General features: G+C 38.5%; 1 protein-coding gene across 1 annotated transcript in view; it reads left to right on the forward strand.

Annotated features, from left to right (window-relative positions):
* Positions 1–8,172, forward strand: part of LOC126590373 (uncharacterized) — a 43,312-nt gene extending 35,140 nt beyond the window's left edge. Inside the window, exons 2-5 of the mRNA XM_050255842.1 lie at positions 7,062–7,122; positions 7,215–7,492; positions 7,770–7,871; positions 7,981–8,172. Of these exons, the coding sequence (XP_050111799.1) occupies positions 7,062–7,122; positions 7,215–7,492; positions 7,770–7,871; positions 7,981–8,172 (633 nt within the window). The remainder of the gene's footprint in view (positions 1–7,061; positions 7,123–7,214; positions 7,493–7,769; positions 7,872–7,980) is intronic.
* The last annotated feature ends 12,778 nt before the right edge of the window (positions 8,173–20,950 follow it).

Consider the following 20,950-nt stretch of genomic DNA (forward strand, 5'->3'; position numbering starts at 1 on the left):
AAATAGATTTGAAATCTGCATGCTATTCAATAATAACGACGGGTTACTGTTTCTGGATTTTAAGTAACACTGTTTCTTAAATGTAAGCTAGAAAAGAAATAATGAAATTTACTGTATTTGGATTCAAAGCAAAATAAGCATCATATTTCTTAAATATAATCAACTGATACATGAAAGAAAAGAAACAGTAAAATGTTAAAACATATATTGTTTCTGGAATTAAGTCACTGTTTCTAGAATCTAAGTCATTGTTTCTGGAATCAAGTCACTATTTCTGGAATCTAAGTCACTGTTTCTGAAATTTAAGTCACTATTTTTGGAATTTAAGTCACTATTTCTGGATTTTGGTTATTTTCTTTCCAGATACAGTGTTTGTTTGTGCACAGACAAAACAAACAATGTATCTGAGTTTTTTTTCTAGAAACAGTATTATGTTTTGGGTTATCCAGAAACAGTTTTATGTTTTAGTTTTTTTTTTTTTTAGACACTTTTTCGCCGGTTTTTGCCATTAAACTTCTTTGAACTTGTTTCGGCTGCTTTGTTCCGATGAATGCTTCATTTTTCAACTTTAATTTGAACTTTGATTTGGTCGTTTTTGAAATTGGGGAATTACCAAGCAATTGGCAGTTAGATGATGAAGATGATCCCTTACCGTGGGGACATGATTATGCTGCAGGTGACAGTGGGCAATCATCAAGAAAGAAGAAGAAAGCTTCATTTAAAGAGAAGTCAAGTAAGAAGGGAAAAGAAAATGGGGAGGTGGGGAAGAAGATCAGATATGAAGAAAATGGCTCAAGGCGAGAGAAGAGCAGGCATGAGGAAAGCGGTTCAAGGAAAGATGAAGGGAAAAAGAAGATGAGGAGGTGAAGACATTCCCAAGATAGTGCCAATAGTTTTGGTCCTTATGGTGGTGCATGGACTCGGTAGAATATTTGTTGGCCCGTGGACAATAGTTTTAGATGATTTTTTTATTAAACTTTGAGCCTTTTTGGTTAAATAACATTTTGGGATGGTTTTTGGTTAAATATTTGTTGGCTCAAGCCATTTTCATTAAGGCTCCCTAACATATATGAGACCTATTTTATAAGGTCTCCATGCTAGTTTTGCTGAGAAAAATAGGCACAGAAATGAATTTGCAGAACCTACTTTCGAATGATGATAATGAGGAAGCTTCTATGCTGCCGTACACTATTCGCATACATAAACTTATCAATATAACATTATGTTGTGTGTTTATATACGGGTTGGGAAGTCTGATAATGTTGAAGATCGTACTGAGTAGGTATGCGGTTTGTGGCTTGCAAATGTTTTCTGGTATTCTCATGTATTAGTTACATATAGTTCTGTGTTTATTGGATTTGAGATAATCATCTGTAAAAATACTTTTGTGCTTTTAATTTTATGCATTTGGTTGGTGAAATATTCTTGATTTTTAACTGCATAATTGTCAAAGCTACCACCTTCAAAACCAAATAACTTTCTCATGATTTAGAAGTCATTGACAGTTGGAGGAAATCAGTATACTGTTTAAGAATTTGGTGGTTGTGTAGTCTTGAATTGTTGAGAATCCTGTTTTATATATCTGCATAAATGTTGAAAGTTGAAAATTACTGTAACAGCGATACTAATCCAAGTCTTAAAGAGATTACTAAGTAAATTATTGTGATCTCACAAACCATCGTCAAGGAGAAGTTTAATTTCTTACCCTAATTGCTGTTTTTGAGCGTCGTCATCTTTGCAAAAGAGTATAGTTTATAGTATTGTTTGTCCGAACTGTTTTTAACAGATTTAAGCTTATGAAACTATATTTCGACAAAAACACAAAAAAAAAAAAAAAAAGCTTATGAAACTATTGCAGGTTCCAAAAAATTTGGGGGAAATACTGAAAGCAAGTGGGGCCGACTATTTCTCTTTGGTTTCTAGCAAAAAAATCTCCAAATACACAAAAGAAGTAAGAGGTTTTCCTGCCCAACGAGAAAGACGATAAGAAGGATGATGATTTGTCTGAGGTGGATTAATGATGCCCCCACAACTTCCTCACTTTATAAAGGAGTTGACAAAGAGACGCCATGAAAATCCCGGATCAGCTTTAGGTCGCTTAGGCTTCCCGTGACCGTACGATCAAGCTCTGGAACACTCTCGATGAGTGTAAGGTCACCATCCAAGGACCAAGAGTAGATTATGACGCAAAAACGTGTTGAATCAAATAAGCCCTAGCAACGGTACCAAAACGTCTTCATCAGCTTATATTCGGACTTTGCAATGACGATGGAATTCGCCATAATCGCTTAAGCCACGCGCTTAGATGATTGAAGGATCAACAAGGAAATTGAGGTAAGTTGCAGGTATTGGTTGATCATTGGAAGATAATTAGAGTTTCTCAATCTCTCGCACTTGAAAGAACTTTGAAGAACATGAGGGAAGCGAAGGAAAGCTTGAGGAATTTATAGAGGATCTACCAAAATCATCTTGCCGTTGAATTTGGATCGTCCTCCTCTAGATTTGTGTGTCCAAAGATTGGAATCACTCGGTAACACAAAAGGTTGCTCCTTGATTTTCGTGCACACGCAACATGACATCTTTCATCATTGTTGTCTTTATGGCACACATCTCTCATCACTCCTGTCTTTATGTCATGTGTCAAAAGAAGACTAAACGGTTGGTATTCCAACTTCTTCGAAAGATATGATATTTGGACAACTACCTATTCTCAAGAGGAACGCCTTTTCAGGTACATAGTTATAGGCAATTGTGAGATCATGGTTATTTAGGCTCGGAGTAAAGTAAATCGGAATATGATTACTTCAGAATTTCAATCATGGACTTAACAACTCCGATCGAATTGAGCTGCTCAAACGGATTAGTGATGCCAACACATTTTGTTGTACTCTGGAAAGGTAGGCAAAGTCCACCGACTTTGCTAAGATTGATCATTCTTGTTCAGTAAGACACAAAAACCTGATCCAATTGTAGATTCCTACAGTTTACGGATTCTCGTGCTCTACAAGTAATCACACTCCTAAGACCTATTCCAACCCTTAGAGTAAAACTCAAGTTTTAAGTTCTAAATTTATCCCAATTTGCTCCAACCCTTGGGGCAAATATGAGTTTTAAACCAAAACTCACATCTCATGAATTTAGCTCAGGATTCTCCCTAAGTGAGTGGGGCTGGCCCACCATATATTTGTACCTTTTTTTTAAAATAATATTTCACGAGTTTCATGATGTTGGTTTAGTGATTTTTCAATATTTATAAGAATATAAATATTTTTAGGTTAAAATGTTCATAAAATTCAAATTAGAGATAGTTTAGATAATTCTTTTTTTTCTTTTTTTTACGTTACTTTTAAGAAAAAAAAATTATCCTAAATTCATTCTTTAATAATTTGAGACTAAAAATTTAATCCAAAATGATTAGAGGAGAAAAATTGTTTCTCAGTTAAAACATAAATTTTATGAGTTAAAAATTTTAAGTTTTAACCCAAGAATTAAAGATGATCTAAGAGGAAGCAATCTCTCCTCCTAAATATCCTTTTGAATTTCCCGGTTTAATATGGAAGTTCACTACTGTTTACATGCAAATTCTCTCTCGTCAAGAAAACCAACACTTACGGCCCACCACCAAACACACAGGCTTATCACTTAGAGCAACTCCACCCTTGGAGCCCTCCCCCTGGCAATCCACTATTGAATCCACCCTATTGAACAGTAACTGCCTTTAATGAATAGTAACTACCATTAATGAACAGTAATTACCTTTTGCATCTCCACCCTTGAAACCCTCCCCCCTGGCAATAGGTAATAAAATAGTAGTTTTTTTGTTTGTTTAAATAAAATAAAATAATAAAAAACATGGAAATGGGGCTGTAGGCCCTCGGGCTGACACAAAAAAAAAATAAAAAAAAGCCTGGCCCTCGGGCTGCAGGCCTGTCAACTCCCCACCCCCTTGTGCTCGGGCTCCTACCCTCACTCGGGCTCTCCAAGGCTGGAGGGTTGTCCACTGGGCCTCGGGCCCTTTCTTGGTGCCTGTCCCCCAAGCAATCCACAAGGGTGGACTTGCTCTTAGGATAAACGACGCCGTGGGAATCAGGTCGGTTAATTTAATTCAACTGGTCCATCTTCAGGCAGAAGGAAGCCATCGTCTAATAATTATATGAGGTTTTCAAGAAGATTAAAAGTTAATAAAAATTTGGTGTTAGATTGGATATTGATTTTAGTCCCTTAGGGTGCGTTTGTTGCACCGGATTATCTCGGACTGGATTAGTTTCAGGGACTCAGCTGGACTGGCTTAGACTAGACTAAACTGGACTGATTTAGTGAAGCGTTTGGTGCAGTGTCGGACTAAAAAGAAGGATAATAACAAACTACAATATTTTATATTTTTAAATTCATATCTAATAATATTATATTAATTAATTCTATCTTTTTTTCTTCTAATAATACTCTCCCTCTCTCCGGAAGCCTCCATCCTTTTCTTCCTTGTTCTCTTCGTCCCACACTCTCTCTGGAAGCCTCAATGAGCACCAACAAGAAAAACCCATCAAAATAACAAAAAAATTAAACCAGCAAAAACAAAATTAAAACCCCAGAGATTAAAAGAGTGGGAGGGGACCTTTTCGCGATCAACGGGGCCGAATCGAGGGCCTCTTCCCGGTGGGGGCAATGCTCTCCTTGGACCTTGTGCTGCTTCAGCCATCTCCTCCACTTTCTCGATTCTTCTTTTTCTCAGAGCTTTTTCTTCTCTGCTGCTGTTTTTTTGTTTGGATTTTGTCTTCTTTGTTAAATTTGTCTCTGTTTGTGGGCTGTCGAAGGTTGTGGATTCCGAATCTGGGGTTGCGAATTCTGGGGTTGGATGTTTTGGATTTTTTAATGTGCGAGGCAGTGAGGAAGAAGGAAATGAGAGCGGCGAAGCAGGGAAAGACGACGCGCGTAGCAACTAAGAAGAGAAAGTTACAGAGGAAGCCGTGATTTACGAGGACGCGGCGGTGGTCCTGGGATGGTCCGGTGAGGTTCTCGAGCAGGGTGAGCAGTTGAGCAAAGCGCTGAGGAGTCGAGCAGAGCAACGATCTTAGCAATCCGGTGGTATTTGGGGGGTCTCGCTAAGACTACCTAGCGAGCCCCGTAGTCCACACGAGTCCCCTTTAGTCCCACTTAACTTAGTCCCAACACCTATCAAACATGGGACTGTAGTCCAGTCCAGTCCAGTCCCTCTTAAGGAGGTGAAACAAACGCCCCCTTAATGTGTACTTAATTCAAATTTATATTATATTTTTATTTTAATATTTAATAGATATCTTATTTAATGTCCTTACATTAAAATTTTAAATTATTATTATACACATTTTAATTCATTAATCTTATTTAACTTCCTCTAATTAGTGTACCTAAAGGTCCGTATCATAATTTAGTGTACCGAAATGTCCGTACCTAAATATATTGTAGTAAATTAGTGGCACATAAGAAAATATGCAAAAATATAAGTGTACCAAAAATTCCGTACCTAACTATATGATACTAAACTAGTGTACTGAAATGTTGATACCTAAATATATTATACTAAACTAGTGTACCTAAATGTCCGTACTTAAACATATTATATTAAACCCAATGTACCAAAATGTTCGTACCTAAATATATTGTAATGAATTAGTGGCACATAAGAAAATATGCAAAAACATAAGTGTACCGAAAAATCTTTATGAAAATATTTTCTTATATAAGATACTCACCATAATGAGAGTTAAAATTTATAATATTTTCATAAAATTTAATTTATGAACACCATAAAATTATAAATAAAAAGGAGAGACATTGATTACATGTGTTGATATTTAATAGAGTCTAGGGACTAAAATCAATTTTTAATTTTGTATAAGATATTTTTCAAACTTTATCTTATTTAGGGATTAAAATCTAGTTTTCTATAATTATATTGAATGTTAAACTAGGTAACCAAAGGTGTATGAAATGGATATTCTTCATCTTTTATTACCAACTAGTAGTCTACTAGTGAAATGAAATCTGTTTGAAAGTCAAAGGGTGGTACTTGTTAAATGAAATTAATCTTGATTTCAAAAGGTTTTGTTTGTATCTGTATTTTGCTGGTAGTTGTTAAATTACTTTGGGTGCAAGGGGCAGATGCTTGGTTTTTATGGGTAATATTAGAGAGATTAAATTTCTACACTAAATTTTATAAACTAAATGATGTGATCATAGATCATTAAATTATCATTCAAATGTTGATTAACGTGTTTATTTAGTCTTTGTGGCACATTATTTAATTTGCTGCTCAGGTCCTCCCTCTCTCTCTCTCTCGCTCTCTCTGTCTCTCCAATTAATTAAGTTCATTTTTTGCTACTTTACAGTGATTAAATACATCTCTGGAAAATGGAAATGTATAGCAAATCAAAACTCATTTCGCTAGGATGGGAATCCCAGAAAACTGATTGACTTTGCTTCCTTGTTTCAGTTGTGATGTCCAAAATTGGACCATCTTTGAATTGTTGAGAGTATGATTCCCATGTATTGGAAATAAAAGACTTTATATGTGCTTATAAGGCGTTTTTATTGTCAATTCATTCTATAGTGAAACTTCAACTTCTTTTACGAATAAGCTAGTTAAGAAATCAAGCTTCTTTTCCAAATTGGACAATCTTTCGGTTCCAGGACCTTATTATTAACTTTATTACAAATACACTAGTGGCTAGATCCCCCAAAATATTTATTTTTATTTTCATTTGTTAATGCGTCCAAGTTTGATTGAAAGAGCTCCAATTAAGATGGTTTAGTCGTATGCAAGTTGCAACGTATTACTATTGGATGTGCTATTGATAAAGAGTATCTGCTGAAAGCGGAGGGTAATAACAAGGTTAAGGGGACACCTAGGATAACATGGATAGAGATTCCGAAGAAAGGACATGATTGTTACCAAAACAAAAGGCCTAGGATAGGATTCAATGGAGGAAAAGTACCAATTAGTTATAGAATTACTTCTGTGGTTCTGAAGGATTATTTCTCTTTACCAAAACCAATTCATTTTTGTATTTTATTTCAACTTCCAGGCCTCGCTGAAGTTGCGTATCGCAGCCTTGATTTTTAAAGCTGCATATCAATTTATGGAAGGTGCGTGCGGTTACTCTGAAAAATTCAGGGCTGTTTTTGTTCGTTATGCGGAGTTATTTCTATATGATTTTAGTCCACATATGGTTGTGCAGCAAAAGATAGTTGGGAGATGAACGAGACAAATAGAACGGAGGAAGCAATTTCAGCTAGGTACTACTGTTACAGGTGTCACCATGTGGTCACTGTGGATGCCGAAATCAAATGCCCTTTCTGCAAAGGCGGCTTCATCCAAGCATGCGAGGGTGTTGCCTCACTCTTACTAGCCATGTCATCCGAATCTGAGCTTTCTGAAAGTGGTTCAGATGGAGAAGGACTTGGATTGTCTGCCCTCTCATTTCGGTGCCCTTTCCGTGCCCTCCTGTTTTGTGTGGTCACGGTTAAGCCACGTCAATATGTTATGTTGTTTTTTTTATAAAAATAATAAAACAAAAAGAAATAGTAATATAAAATGTTGACGTGGCTTAACCGTGACCACACAAACAGGAGGGCACGGAGAGGGCACCGAAATAGAAGGGCAGACAATCCAAGTCCGATAGAGAAAGCTCCATTGTAATTTACCCGTCTTCGCTGGAAACAAAAATTTTCTCCTCATATTGGTTTGTCATTTTAATTTTCCGATAAACATTTAAGTAATTTTGGGTTATCAGGGTCTCTATAATTCAAATTCCAGTGGGTTAGCTACACTTGGCTTTGGTTCCCAAGATGTAAATAATGAGGTCTACGAGGAACGCCACGAGATGAGGGCATTGGTAAAAAATAACTATAATTAAATCAGCATTTATTTATCTCTGGGAAGGTTCTTTGCTTTCACATTTACAAGTAAGAATTTAATTGAAGTTCATATAACTTCTTCTGCAGGCTACATCCTCAGAGTGGATCCTGTTCCTCGCTAACCTTGCCCTCGAGATTCTGTCTGCTGCTTTTGATCGGGTTTCGTCCCCACGTAAGCCTCGCTATGCACTAATTGCTGTTGGCAATTGTGGCTGTACTTGCTTGCATCTCAGAGCTCCTTCACAATGGTATAAAGGAAAGAGTTGTATTGAGGAGTAGGGGAAAGTTATGGTGCTTTTATTATCCACCTCCAAATAACATGCTTTTTGGGACATTCCCTGAAATTTTTGGATTATGTCTTGCCATTGTTCAATGCATTTGCTCGGCAGTGCAGTATTATTACCTCTGTCTGCATGCTACTAATCCTATAAAACTGTCCCCTGTGCCTGTCGTATTCTTTTTCGGTTTGGTTGTTTTAAAATTAGTTAAGAATCAGAGGTACACTGTCGATGACACCCTTCAGATGTTGCTTAACCAAAGAGTCAAAGACAAAGACTAGATTTGAGTGAGCAGAGAAAATGATTCTCAAACAATAAGATCGACCAGCAGAAGGTTTTCTTAGCAGGGAAGCATGCCTTGAAGTTGTCACCATTAACTTATAATTGAAAGCTCATATATAGCTTCTCTGTAGAAATAGAAGATCATTGTTCAATAGATTATCAAGTTCTTTTATGTTTAGCAGAAGGCTTTGAATTCTACAATTGTCCAATCACATCCTAGTCCTACAAAATGAGACGATTGCCATGGAGATTTTATGAAATACAAGTAATTTACTTTAGTTTATTGGTATTCATCTTCCCTTGTTAGTGGCAGATCTTAGGTTTGACTCATGAATTGTGAGTTTGATGCCAATTTATTATGCCGGCCATTGTTTGGCTTAGCCTAAACCCCCCATCCATTTAATCTAAAGTATGTATATAAAAAAAATGACCTTGTATCTGTAGTGTATAGAACTTTTCTTCTTCCAGAAATTTAGGAAATTCATAAATCAATTGTCTTACTGATAGTTCTACAATTGTACCACTCCAGTAAGTAAATGAAGTCTCAAATAAATATATGATATTCGGGTATTTCACATCTCTTGAGCAATAAAGCAAGAGCTCAAAATTGTTAATAAAGTCATTATGTATGCCATTCAATGGTCAAGCACCGATACCAATTCTTCTCTACCCATTTTTGTAGGCCTCAAGATCCTGACGATGTTATAACAGAAACAACATCATCTTAAAGTTTCAATTAGCCTTTAGGGCTTACAGGTTAGTCTTTAGAGTTTATATTAGATAGAAGATAGTTTTGGACCTGATCACAACATCGGCATGGAAAATATAAGCAGAGTATCCAAACTCCTATACACTCATCTAGGAAGTACTGAATCTACAGTGTCAATTATTTTAGATATCACAATCTAATGCCGCTTCTTTGTCCAAATCATTCATAATTTTCTATGATACCATATCTCTGCATCTGAGATTATGTGCAAAAGACTAATTCACACTTTATCGAATTATTTGCTGCATAAATTTGTTGGTTAAATTAAGAGCCATCCAAGTTGCAACATTGAAGAATCACTATACTTATAATTATGGATATGAAAAAATTTCTGTACTGTAAATCTAAATGTGTCAATAATGCAAAAATCTTAACAAATATAGTTTGCTGGGTCATCTGCTGATTGTTACTGTGTAATCTCTTGTGTAGGTGCTCCAGAGCTTTCAGTATAAGGAGGTTATTTTGGACATGAAATTGCAGGGTATGGTATCCACTCAATGTTGAGATATGTAATGCATATTCGTCTTGTCAACAATGCCATTACGGACTGTTTCTGCTGATGTTCGTAGGACCTGCTATATGTCTGCAGAGGAAGTATTGTAAATGGGTTGTGCTGATCTATTATTGGCTTTACTGCGATGCTTTAGCTGAATGTGTGATTCTGATTCTTTCTCTTGAACTTTTCTGGTTGTCAATGTGGAGGGATAATCAATACTGATTTTTCTATGCTTTATGATTTTATGTGTTCTTCCATTTGTTAGAGTCCACACGAGACTTCATCTTCTTTTCAACTGTCTTGCCTCTGTTGAAGTTGTTAGAATAATTGGATGAATTTTATATTTGGGGGTTAAAATCTGTTGTTTTCACCTTCTGTTGGAACCCCAGTCCCACATCGGACAGAGGGAGAAGAAAATAGTGCTTTAAATAGAAATACCCCTCTCTAACTAACATCGAGACCTTTTGTGATAAAACCCCACACCTGAGGATTGTGCAGGTGGTTAAGTGGGGACAGTATCGGTGTTGTTAGAGTGGGCCCTCGACCCGTCGACCTAAAAATTTCCACATGGTATCAGAGCCAGGAGACGGGCCCGTATTGCCACGTGATTGGGTGGGTCCCCATTGGCCCCGCGTGATTGGGTGAGTCCCGACATGGCTCCACGTGGTTGCCGATGTGTGGAAATTCACGTGTGACCTATAAGTGGGGTCTCACGTGCGGGGGAGTGTTGGAACCCCAGTCCCACATCGGACAGAGGGAGAAGAAAATAGTGCTTTAAATAGAAATACCCCTCTCTAACTAACATCGAGGCCTTTTGTGATAAAACCCCACACCTGAGGATTGTGCAGGTGGTTAAGTGGGGACAATATCGATGTTGTTAGAGTGGGCCCTCGGCCCGTCGACCTGAAAATTTCCACACCTTCTGCAGGCTAAAAGAGTGCTTTAAATAGAAATACCCCTCTCTAACTAACATCGAGGCCTTTTGTGATAAAACCCCACACCTGAGGATTGTGCAGTTGGTTAAGTGGGGACAGTATCGGTGTTGTTAGAGCGGGTTCTTAGAGAATATGATTGACCAGCAGAAAGTTTTCTTAGCAAGGAACAAGGAGGAAAAAATCGATAATATCGGCGAAATATCGCCGATATTGTCGTTTTTTTTAAGTTCCGAAATTTTTTTAACTATCCAACCTATTTTCGTCAAAATATCGCGATATTATCAAAAATATCGATAATATCGCGATATTTTAAAAATTATCGACAATATCGCAATATTTTATTAAAAAAATACTTAAATATGTTGAGAAAACTCAACACATAGTTAACTTGATCATGGCCCAAAGGCCAAACAAGTTTTGGTTATCTCACCAGGGGAGTGTGAGATTTATAGGAAAAATTCATTGCTCACTTCCTTGCATGGGCGATGTGGGACTCGCCCAATGGGGGAAAAAATCAAAATTTCGGCCGAAATTTTACACCCACTTTAAACGGTCATAACTTTGTCAAAACTCAACGAAATCAAGCAAGACAAAAACGAAAGTTGTAGCCCTCGAAGAGATGAAGAGAATGGTACCTCACACGATGTCTGAATCGTAGTGGTTTGGCCGGAAAATTCCTCGAAAGTCACTGAGGTCGCTGAGGTCGTCGGAAACTGGGTAAGATTCAAATGAGTATAACTTTTTCAATACGCAACGAAATTGAGTGAAACAAAAAGAAAAGTTGTAGTCCTCGAAGAGACGAAGAAAATGGTTCCTCACACGATGTCTGAATCGTAGTGGTTTGGCCGGAAAATTCCTCGAAAGTCACTGAGGTCGCTGAGGTCGTCGGAAACTGGGTAAGATTCAAATGAGTATAACGTTTTCAATACGCAACGAAATTGAGTGAAACAAAAAGGAAAGTTGTAGCCCTCGAAGAGACGAAGAGAATGGTACCTCACACGACGTCTGACTCGTTGTGGTTTGGCCGGAAATTTCCTCGAAATCTACTGAGGTCGCCGGAAACTGGGTAAGATTCAAATGAGTATAACTTTTTCAATACGCAACGAAATTGAGTGAAACAAAAAGGAAAGTTGTAGCCCTCGAAGAGACGAAGAGATTGATACCTTGCACGTCAGCCAAAATTCAATTGACACACTCCTAGCTTCCAAAATTCAATACTTTTACTTTATATCAAGTTGAAAAAACATAATCGGCATCCAAATTAAAGTTTAATCTTATTCAATGTATTGATTTTCAATCGTTAATTGATATACTATAATTTGGAACTTCAACGCCTAGATGCATGCTTATGTGTAAGAAATTTAAATTGTCAAATTCGGCACATTATTCTTCATCATTTTATTCACTTCCCTTTTTTTTTTTTAATATCCTAAATAAAACCTCCAAATATTGTACTAATTAATTATATATAAATGATTATGGTGTGTTTAAACTTCTTTCATTAATTACTACATATTTTCTACACTCACAATGTTTGCCAGCTCGCTATATAATCAACTTAAATCAGTTAAATCCATCATGCAATGCATTTCCTTCCAATTTTTTGTGATAAACTAATAGATAATTGACTAAATAAACATCCTACAAAGTTTCATTAAAAATTTCCAAGTTTTTCTTACAATTTCCGTGGTTTCCATGTAATTTTTATCGATATCGATATTATCCCGATATTTCCATCGATATTTCCGTGTTTTCGGACTACCGATATTTCCGATATTACCGATATTTTCTTCCTTGGCAGGGAAGCATGCCTTTAAGTTGTCACCTTTAATCACATCCTAGTCCTACAAATTGAGATGACTGCCAGTCTGCCATGGAGATTTTATGAAAACCAAGTAATTTACTACAATCTAGTAGTATTCATCTTCACTTGGTAGTGGAAGGTCTTAGGTTCAACTCATGAATACTAGACTTGGCATTTTGGACCCGACCCGACCCAACCCGTTAATATTAGTATTTAGGTGGATGCTTAACGGGTCGGATCGCTAACGGGTGAACCCGTTAACAACCCGTTAAATAACGGGTCACTTTGGGTCAACCCGTTAGACCCTTTAGCACCCGTTAGTTGATGATGCTTTAGTAATTTTAGTAAAGTCTTAACAACAAAAAATAAACTTTATGCAAAAATAATAATAATAATAATTGTTAACGGGTGTTAACGGGTGAAACGGATGACCCGTTAACTTAACGGGTCGGGTTCAACCCGACCCAAACCCAATAAACCCGATCCGTTTATAGGTCTAATGAATACTAAGTTCGATGCCAATTTATTGTGGTGGCCTATTTATGACTTAGCCTTAATCCCCCAGCCATTTAATGTAAAGTTTGTATATCAATAATGACCAGTAAATCTATAATATTTAGGACTCTTCTTCTTGTTCTGAATTCATAAATCAATGGTCTTACTGATAGTTTTACACTAGTACCACTCTAGTCCTAAGTAAATAAAGTCCTTACTGATAGTTTACACTAGTACCACTCGTCCTAAGTAAACAAAGTCACAAAATATATACATGATATTCGGGCATGCCATACAATGGTGAAGCACCAATACCAATCCTTGTCTACCCATTTTCGTAGGCCTCAAGATCCTGACGACGTTAGAAAGAACATAGTTTATATTAGAAAGAACATAGTTTTGCACTTGATCACAACATCAACATGAAAATATGAGTACTGCATCTTAGGGTGTCAACTTTTAGCCATCACAATCTAATGCCTCTTTGTCCAAATCGACCGTAATGTTTTGTGATACCATATCTCTGCATATGCACAAAAGATTAGTTCACACCCTTTATCAATTTATTTGCTGCATAAATCTGTAGGTTTGATTTAGAAGCTATCAAAGTTGCAACATTGAAGAATCACTATGCTTATAATTATGTATAAGAGAAAATTTCTCCACTACAAATCTAAATGTGTCAATAATGCAAAAATCTTAACAAATATAGCTCGCTGGGTCATCTACTGACTGTTACTATTTTATCGCTCGTTTTCTCCCATGAATGCTTAAAACAGTGTGTGGAGCAAAAAATAATCACAAGGCGACACGTGGATTTTTGGGTGAAGATGTCAAATTTACCCTCGAGGCATACCGGGTCTCCTACACGCGAGCAGTGGAGAATCATCCATCAACCAAATCAGGAGTACCCAAAATAGGTAACAAGTTCAAATTTGTCTCATCCATCCTCATTCCATAACCTTCAAAACTTTCCATACAAATTAGATTAATGGATTAATTAGGAATTAATGCATTAATCACCAAATTAATCACCATTTTCACACAAAACCCTCATTCCCTATATATAGGACCCTATTTCTTCTAAAAAGCTAAGTCCACACTCTTGCAAAACTCCCACAAATTCTCTAACACTTTTTCTCTTTAAATTCTAACTTTGGCATCGGCCAAAGCCTCCCTATTCATCGTGGGCGCTTGAGGCTCTTGGCCTTGACCAAAGGTGTTGATTGTTTTGTAGGTGCAATTTTGTCCAAGAAGGAGAAGGCGAAAATTTGCATCCACAAATTGGTGTTTTCATTGAGAGTTGAGATTCACACTCGTAGAAGACTCGCGCAAAAATGTTTTTTCTCTATTTTCTCTATTTTCTAGTCCACTTGTATTTTTCGTACGTTCTTATTATTAGAATTTTTTATTTGCCAAGATTCTTTGATAAAACGTAAAAGAGAAATACAATGGCTAGAAATTTAGAAAATTTCACAAGTGAAAATTCCAATATTCATGAAATGGGACCACGGCGATCCACGAGACTAAATGTGATCTTAGGGGGAGCGGTACCACCACCACAAGGCTCCACCATGGCAACCACCGTAGTGGCCACCACGGCAATCATCCGCGGCGAGGTCCATGGCTCCACCACCACGGCCCGAGCCATGTCACTCCATGCCCAACGCGAGCCCAATGCGTTGCCAATCCGAGTCCAAGCCTCGCATTCGCGAGCATCACGCGCCGAGCAGCCCACTCTCGTGGCCCAGTTTACTCCTGCAGCCTTGCTTGCTCCCATGATTTCCTAAGCAGCCCAAGTCGGCCCCAAAATATCTCAACCATCTAGAGCAACCATCGAGCCGGGGGCATTTTTACCATATTTCTCCACGGATTTGACATTTCCCAACTCAAATCTCATGCCTGGAGACTACTATACTTCCATTGCTCAAGAAGGCACATTCCTTCCAAGCTCTTCCAATCTAAATGGCGAACAACACTTGTCTCGACAAGTCATAGAGTTAACGAGCGCCCTTGCACAATAGACGACCTTGGTGAATCAACTTTTGCAACGCATCGAGATCCAACGTGTCCCGGACAAGGTATCCCGAAGTAGGACAAAGGCAAACGAACCTTTCAAGCAGTGTTCGGGTAAAGTACATTCACGATTAGGCCCCCGAGAAAGCGTATATTCCCGTCTTAGCGCGCGGAGGAACGTGCACTCTCGACTAGGCCCGATGATAAGTATACACTCATGGTTGAGGCCACACTCCGATAATCAATATGAGCAGCCTTCCAAGCGAAGCATTCATTCGCGGCTAGGCCCGCAAGGAGTGTCATTCACATCACATCGAAGCATGCAACATAGCGGACGAAAAGAAGTAGTTACTCAATCCGGCTCAATTTCAACCAGTAGCTTGTGAGTTACATGCTCGCCTGCTAGGAACATACCACACCCACCGTAGCCGCGGCATAGACGAGCCGAACATATGGAAGAACAGCTTAGACCAGCACATCACGATCAAAGGCAGCCGAGAGCTCTGCCACCCCAACAAAGGAAAATTCAAGAGAGTGTAGAAAGGTTCATGACTAAGCGATTGTGCAATTTCTCACGCCAACCAAGCCTAAAAAAAGGCACAAGACGAAACACTTAATGATGGTGCAATAATTCAATGAGCAACTCACTGCGCTTACACTCTTACGTGGGTTCCACAAGCAGTTTGAAGTCTCAAGCAGTTCGCCAAACACGACCTCGTAGCCTGAGGATTATTTCAGTTGTCCAGCAGTCCAGCTTTCCTTAGCCGCACTCATGACAACGACTTCCATGCTCTCCAGTGCGAGAGGGTAAACCAATTCCCCGACACCCAAAAGGGTCTGCTCTCCAGTGCGAGAGGTTAAACTAATTGCTCTCCAGTGCGATAGGGTAAACCAATTTCCCGACACCCAAAAGGGTTTGCTCTCCAGTGCGAGATGTTAAACTAATTGCTCTCCAGTGGGAGAGGGTGAACCAATTGCTCTCCAGTGCTAGAGGGTAAACTAATCACTCTCTAGTGCGAGAGGGTAAACTAATTTCCCGACACCCACCTAGGTAAGATCTCTAGTGCGAGAAGGTCACATAGCTTAAAAGATCGAATGCTTGAAGATCAACTAGGCAGCAACCACTTTTGCACTTAATAGTTCGTTTATCCAACACTTCATCTTTGGCAGCTACGATCTTGACAGCTTTATCATTGACTGCTCCATCTACGGCAGCAAAGAAATCAAACTCAAGTAGTTTTCCTCATTTTGGGCAAGTAGCCCAGACGTGGCAGCCCAAACCGTTGCCCATGCCGAGCCAACCCTTGGCTTCAATCAAGCCGAGCAGCGCAAGCAATGACCCCTGTCAACCACTTCCTTGGCCGATGTCAAACCGACTCCTGGCCCTTGCCAGCCAACGTGCCGCATCACCTCGACGACTGCCCCGTGGCAGCACCACCCAGGAAGAAGACAAGAAGAATTAAGTTTTTCTTGCATCGGTGCGACCCAGAGAAGACGAAGAAAGCAACGAAAGACAATCATTTGCACGGGCAAGATGTAAAAGATTGCTAAATGAGGGGGAACAAATATCCTCTAAGCTCTCTCTCTCTTGTAGGGTAGAATAAATCACTCTCCAAAGTTGATTTAATAACCCACTTAAGGTGGACTTAAATAGGCTTTGAGATAAATTTATTTCCCTTTCTTAGAAGAATCTAATTTCATATTAAAGAGGGAATCTACATCAAAACAGGAAGCAGTCCTAAGTTTCCTAGAGCAAGAAGATCTCTACACCTACTGCCCTTGCCTACAAGCAGCCCAGCAGGTGTGGAGGCATTTGTGGAGCAAAAAATAATCACAAGGCAACATGTGGATTTTTGGGTGAAAATATCAAATTTACCCTCGAGACATACCGGGTCTCCTACACGCGAGCAGTGGAGAATCATCCATCAACCAAATCAGGAGTACCCAAAATAGGTAACAAGTTCAAATTTGTCTCATCCATCCTCATTCCATAACCTTCAAAACTTTCCATACAAATTATATTAATTAGGCTAATTAATGGATTAATTCCTAATTAATCCATTAATCACCAAATTAATCACCATTTTCACACAAAACCCTCCTCATTCCCTATATATAGGACCTTATTTCTTCTAAAAAGCTAAATCCATACTCTTGCAAAACTCTCAAAAATTCTCTAAACACTTTTTCTCTTTAAATTCTAACTTTGGCATCGGAGGTTCTTCGGCCAAAGCCCCCCTATTCATCGTGGGCGCGTGAGGCTCTTGGCCTTGACCAAAGGTGTTGATTGTTTTGTAGGTGCAATTTTGTCCAAGAAGGAGAAGGCGAAAATTTGCATCCACACAGTGTACATACACTCCAAATATAAAAATTGGGTACTTTTGACACAAATTAAGCTTTAGATCTTTTGAGTACACATTCTTATGTCTTAGTAACACATTTTATGTGTTTATTTGCTAAGTTTCAAAGGGTGTCAAACGCACACTCTTATCCCATGAATACCAAGAACAATGCAAATACACTAAAAATTGAAAAACGGTGTACTTTTGACAACAATTAAGCTTTTGATATTTTGAGTACACATCACCCGCCTAACTTGCCCATACCCACCAAGGTTGATCTCACTTAGACATAAAATAAATAACTTTCATTTTGTATTTTATTTTTTTCAGTAAATTGTCAGAAACTTGTTGACTACTTAAAGAACACACATTATATACTTGTTCTCCGTGTTTTCATTATGTTCCAATACTACATGATATATATGTAATTCTATTTTGTAGTTTATAATGAAATTATATATATTAGTATAAACAGACACTTATTTACACGAAATATAATAGATTTAGTTAAATTCATCTAGGCCCACCTAGGCACTAGGCCCCAGCCCGTTGTCCGACTAGCGTCTTGCGTGTTTTAGAACCTTAGTAGTAACGTTCAGTTTCAGAAATAGTGTAGTAATGTTTAGTTTCAGAAATAATGTGTGTTTCTTATTATTATTTTTTTTTATTATATTAAAACTTTTGTAATTTTTATTAAAATTTAAATTATTTTCATTAAGATTATTATATTAAACAGTAACTGAATGTTTGAAAATAAGAAAGTAGCAGAATAACCATGTACGGATCATCCATTGTGACACACATTATCTATCGGTAGAAAAGGACAGGGCTCAGACAAAATTTAGATTAAACTATGAATTTAGAAAACTAACTAAACAAATAAACAAAGAAAAAAGCCACATCCTGGGGTTTTCGCAAAGGGCCCCACTCGTCACCAACTCGGGGCTTTCCTGTATCTCTCTAGTATATTTTCGCACTCGTCATCAACTCGGGGCTCTCATGTATCTCTCTAGTATATTTTTCCACTCGTCACCAACTCCGGGATCCTTTTCCTAGGGATCTCGGGAATTCCGTAATCGGGACAATTCATTATATATTGTACGGTTAGAAATTATTTAAAAATTTAAAATTAAATATAAATAGTACCAAACAAAAATTGACCACATGATGTGCGATGAATAGTTCCGATCACGGGACCTCCAGGAAAAAGATCCGAGAATCTTTTTCCCTCCCATGTATCTCTCTAGTATATTTTCGCAAAGGGCCCCACTCGTCACCAACTCTGGGCTCTCATGTATCTCTCTAGTATATTTTCGCACTCGTCACCAACTTTGGGCTCTCATGCATGTCTAGTATAAATACAGCCCAAAGAATCCTGTAAAGGCATTAATTGACAGCATCAACAGCTGAAGAAGGAAATGGAGATGGAGATGGAAAGCCATCTAAAAGACAGCAATGTTGGTGTTGGTGTCGTCGTTGGAGGAGTAGCGACGCCCACTGAGACTGCCAATCACGAGCTTGCTGCTCAGGTCCTCTCTTTCTCTAATTATTGATTTTCAAGGATTGAATTGTATTTCACTCATAAGTTCTTTTACAATTGTACAACCATATATAAGAGGAATAACCTCATGCTTTACACTAGGCTTAGGAAATAAATAAATAACATCCCCTTGAATTAAGGGATGTTGACAACCGGAGCTAGGCTTAGGAAATAAATAAATAATAGCCCCTTGAATTAAGGGATGTTGACACCCTTGAATTAAGGAAGTTGTCTAACTTAGGAAAGATAAATAACATCCCCTTGAATTAAGGAAGTTGTCTAACTTAGGAAATATAAATAACATCCCCTTGAATTAAGGGATGTTGACAACCGGACTGACTTCCAATACTCCCCCTTAAGCTGGATCTAGAAGGTTTATGGATCCAAGCTTGGACAGAAGCTGTTGAAACTGATGAGAAGCCAAGGGCTTGGTGAAAATGTCGGCCAATTGGTCGAAGCTTCGTGTATACCGTGTCTGAATTACCTGCGATTGCACCTGTTCCCGAACGAAATGACAGTCAACCTCAATGTGTTTCGTTCTCTCGTGAAACACGGGGTTAGATGCTATATGCATGGTTGCCTGATTGTCACAGAATAAAGACATAGGAAGAGTTGCAGGAAACCCTAAATCACACAGAAGACCCTTGAGCCAGATCAACTCACAAGCAATGGAAGCCATTGCACGGTACTCAGCTTCGGCACTGGATCTGGCGATAACAGTTTGCTTTTTACTTTTCTAGGTGACCAAGTTTCCACCGACAAATGTACAGTATCCAAAGGTGGACTTACGATCGATTGCGTTGCCTGCCCAATCAACATCACAATACCCTACGACTTGGGTGTTGTCATTCTTTCGCATGATGATACCACGACCCACTGAACCTTTTAAGTAGCGTAAGATCCGTTTAACCAGAGTCAAATGTTCAAGAGTCGGGGAGTGCATGAATTGGCTCACAAGACTTACAGAATAGGTGATGTCTGGTCTAGTGATTGTGAGGTAGATCAATTTTCCAACCAATCGCTGATAATGGGTGATATCAGTGAGTGGCTTGCCCTTCAAGCTAGGTTTTTGCTTATTGTCAAGAGGAGTGGTGGCTGGTTTAGCATCGCTCATGTTAGCATCCTTGAGCAAATCCAAGGCATACTTTCTTTGGTTAAGAAACAGTCCCTTGTGTGAGGTTGCCACTTCTATACCAAGAAAGTACTTCAATATCCCAAGGTCTTTGATTGCAAATCTTTGTTTGAGAGACTGTTTGAGAATGGAGATCTCGTCAGTATTATCACCCATAATTAGCAGATCATCAACATAAATCAGCACAACCAATGTGCCCACAACTTTTGTGCGAACAAATAGGGAGGAATTGGCGTTGCTGCTTTTGAACCCAACACTAGTGAGAACTGAGCTCAGTTTGGCATACCAAGCTCGTGGGGACTGCTTCAGGCCATAAATGGCTTTGTGCAATCTGCACACCACATTCGATTCATTGCTTTGTGGATGCCCTGGTGGTAATTTCATATAGACTTCTTCTTTGAGATCACCGTGCAAGAATGCGTTCTTCACGTCCATTTGGTACATGGACCATCTGCTATGAGAATAAGCTGAAAATCAAAGGAAAAGCTGAAGCTGCTATTTGCTGCTTTGAAAAAAAGCCAATTTTTTCAAAGCACACGGAGCTACAGTGCTCCTTTAATAAAAAGACACACTATCATCCTGCTTTTTTTTCCAAAAGCACTTTCACAAAAAAGTTTACCAAACACTCTACTGGCTTTATTTCACAGCCGCTTATTCTCACAGCACAACCGCTTATTCTCACAGCAGCTTTTTTTGAAAGCACAGCAATACCAAACCAGCCCTAAACAACGCAAGGCTATTGCCTGTTGGTTAGCTGTTATTTTTCGTTATGTTACAGTTATTTCTTTATGATTCTAGTCCATATACGTAGACCTGTAAACGGGTCGGGTTTATTGGGTTTGGGTCGGGTTGAACCCGACCCGTTAATTTAACGGATCACCCGAACCCAACCCATTAAGCTAACGGGTCACCCGAACCCAACCCGTTAAGCCTAATAAGTCACCCGTTTCACCCGTTAACAATTTTTT

Source organism: Malus sylvestris, chromosome 11 (assembly GCF_916048215.2).
Source record: "Malus sylvestris chromosome 11, drMalSylv7.2, whole genome shotgun sequence".
In the NCBI taxonomy this organism is placed as follows: Eukaryota; Viridiplantae; Streptophyta; class Magnoliopsida; order Rosales; family Rosaceae; genus Malus; species Malus sylvestris.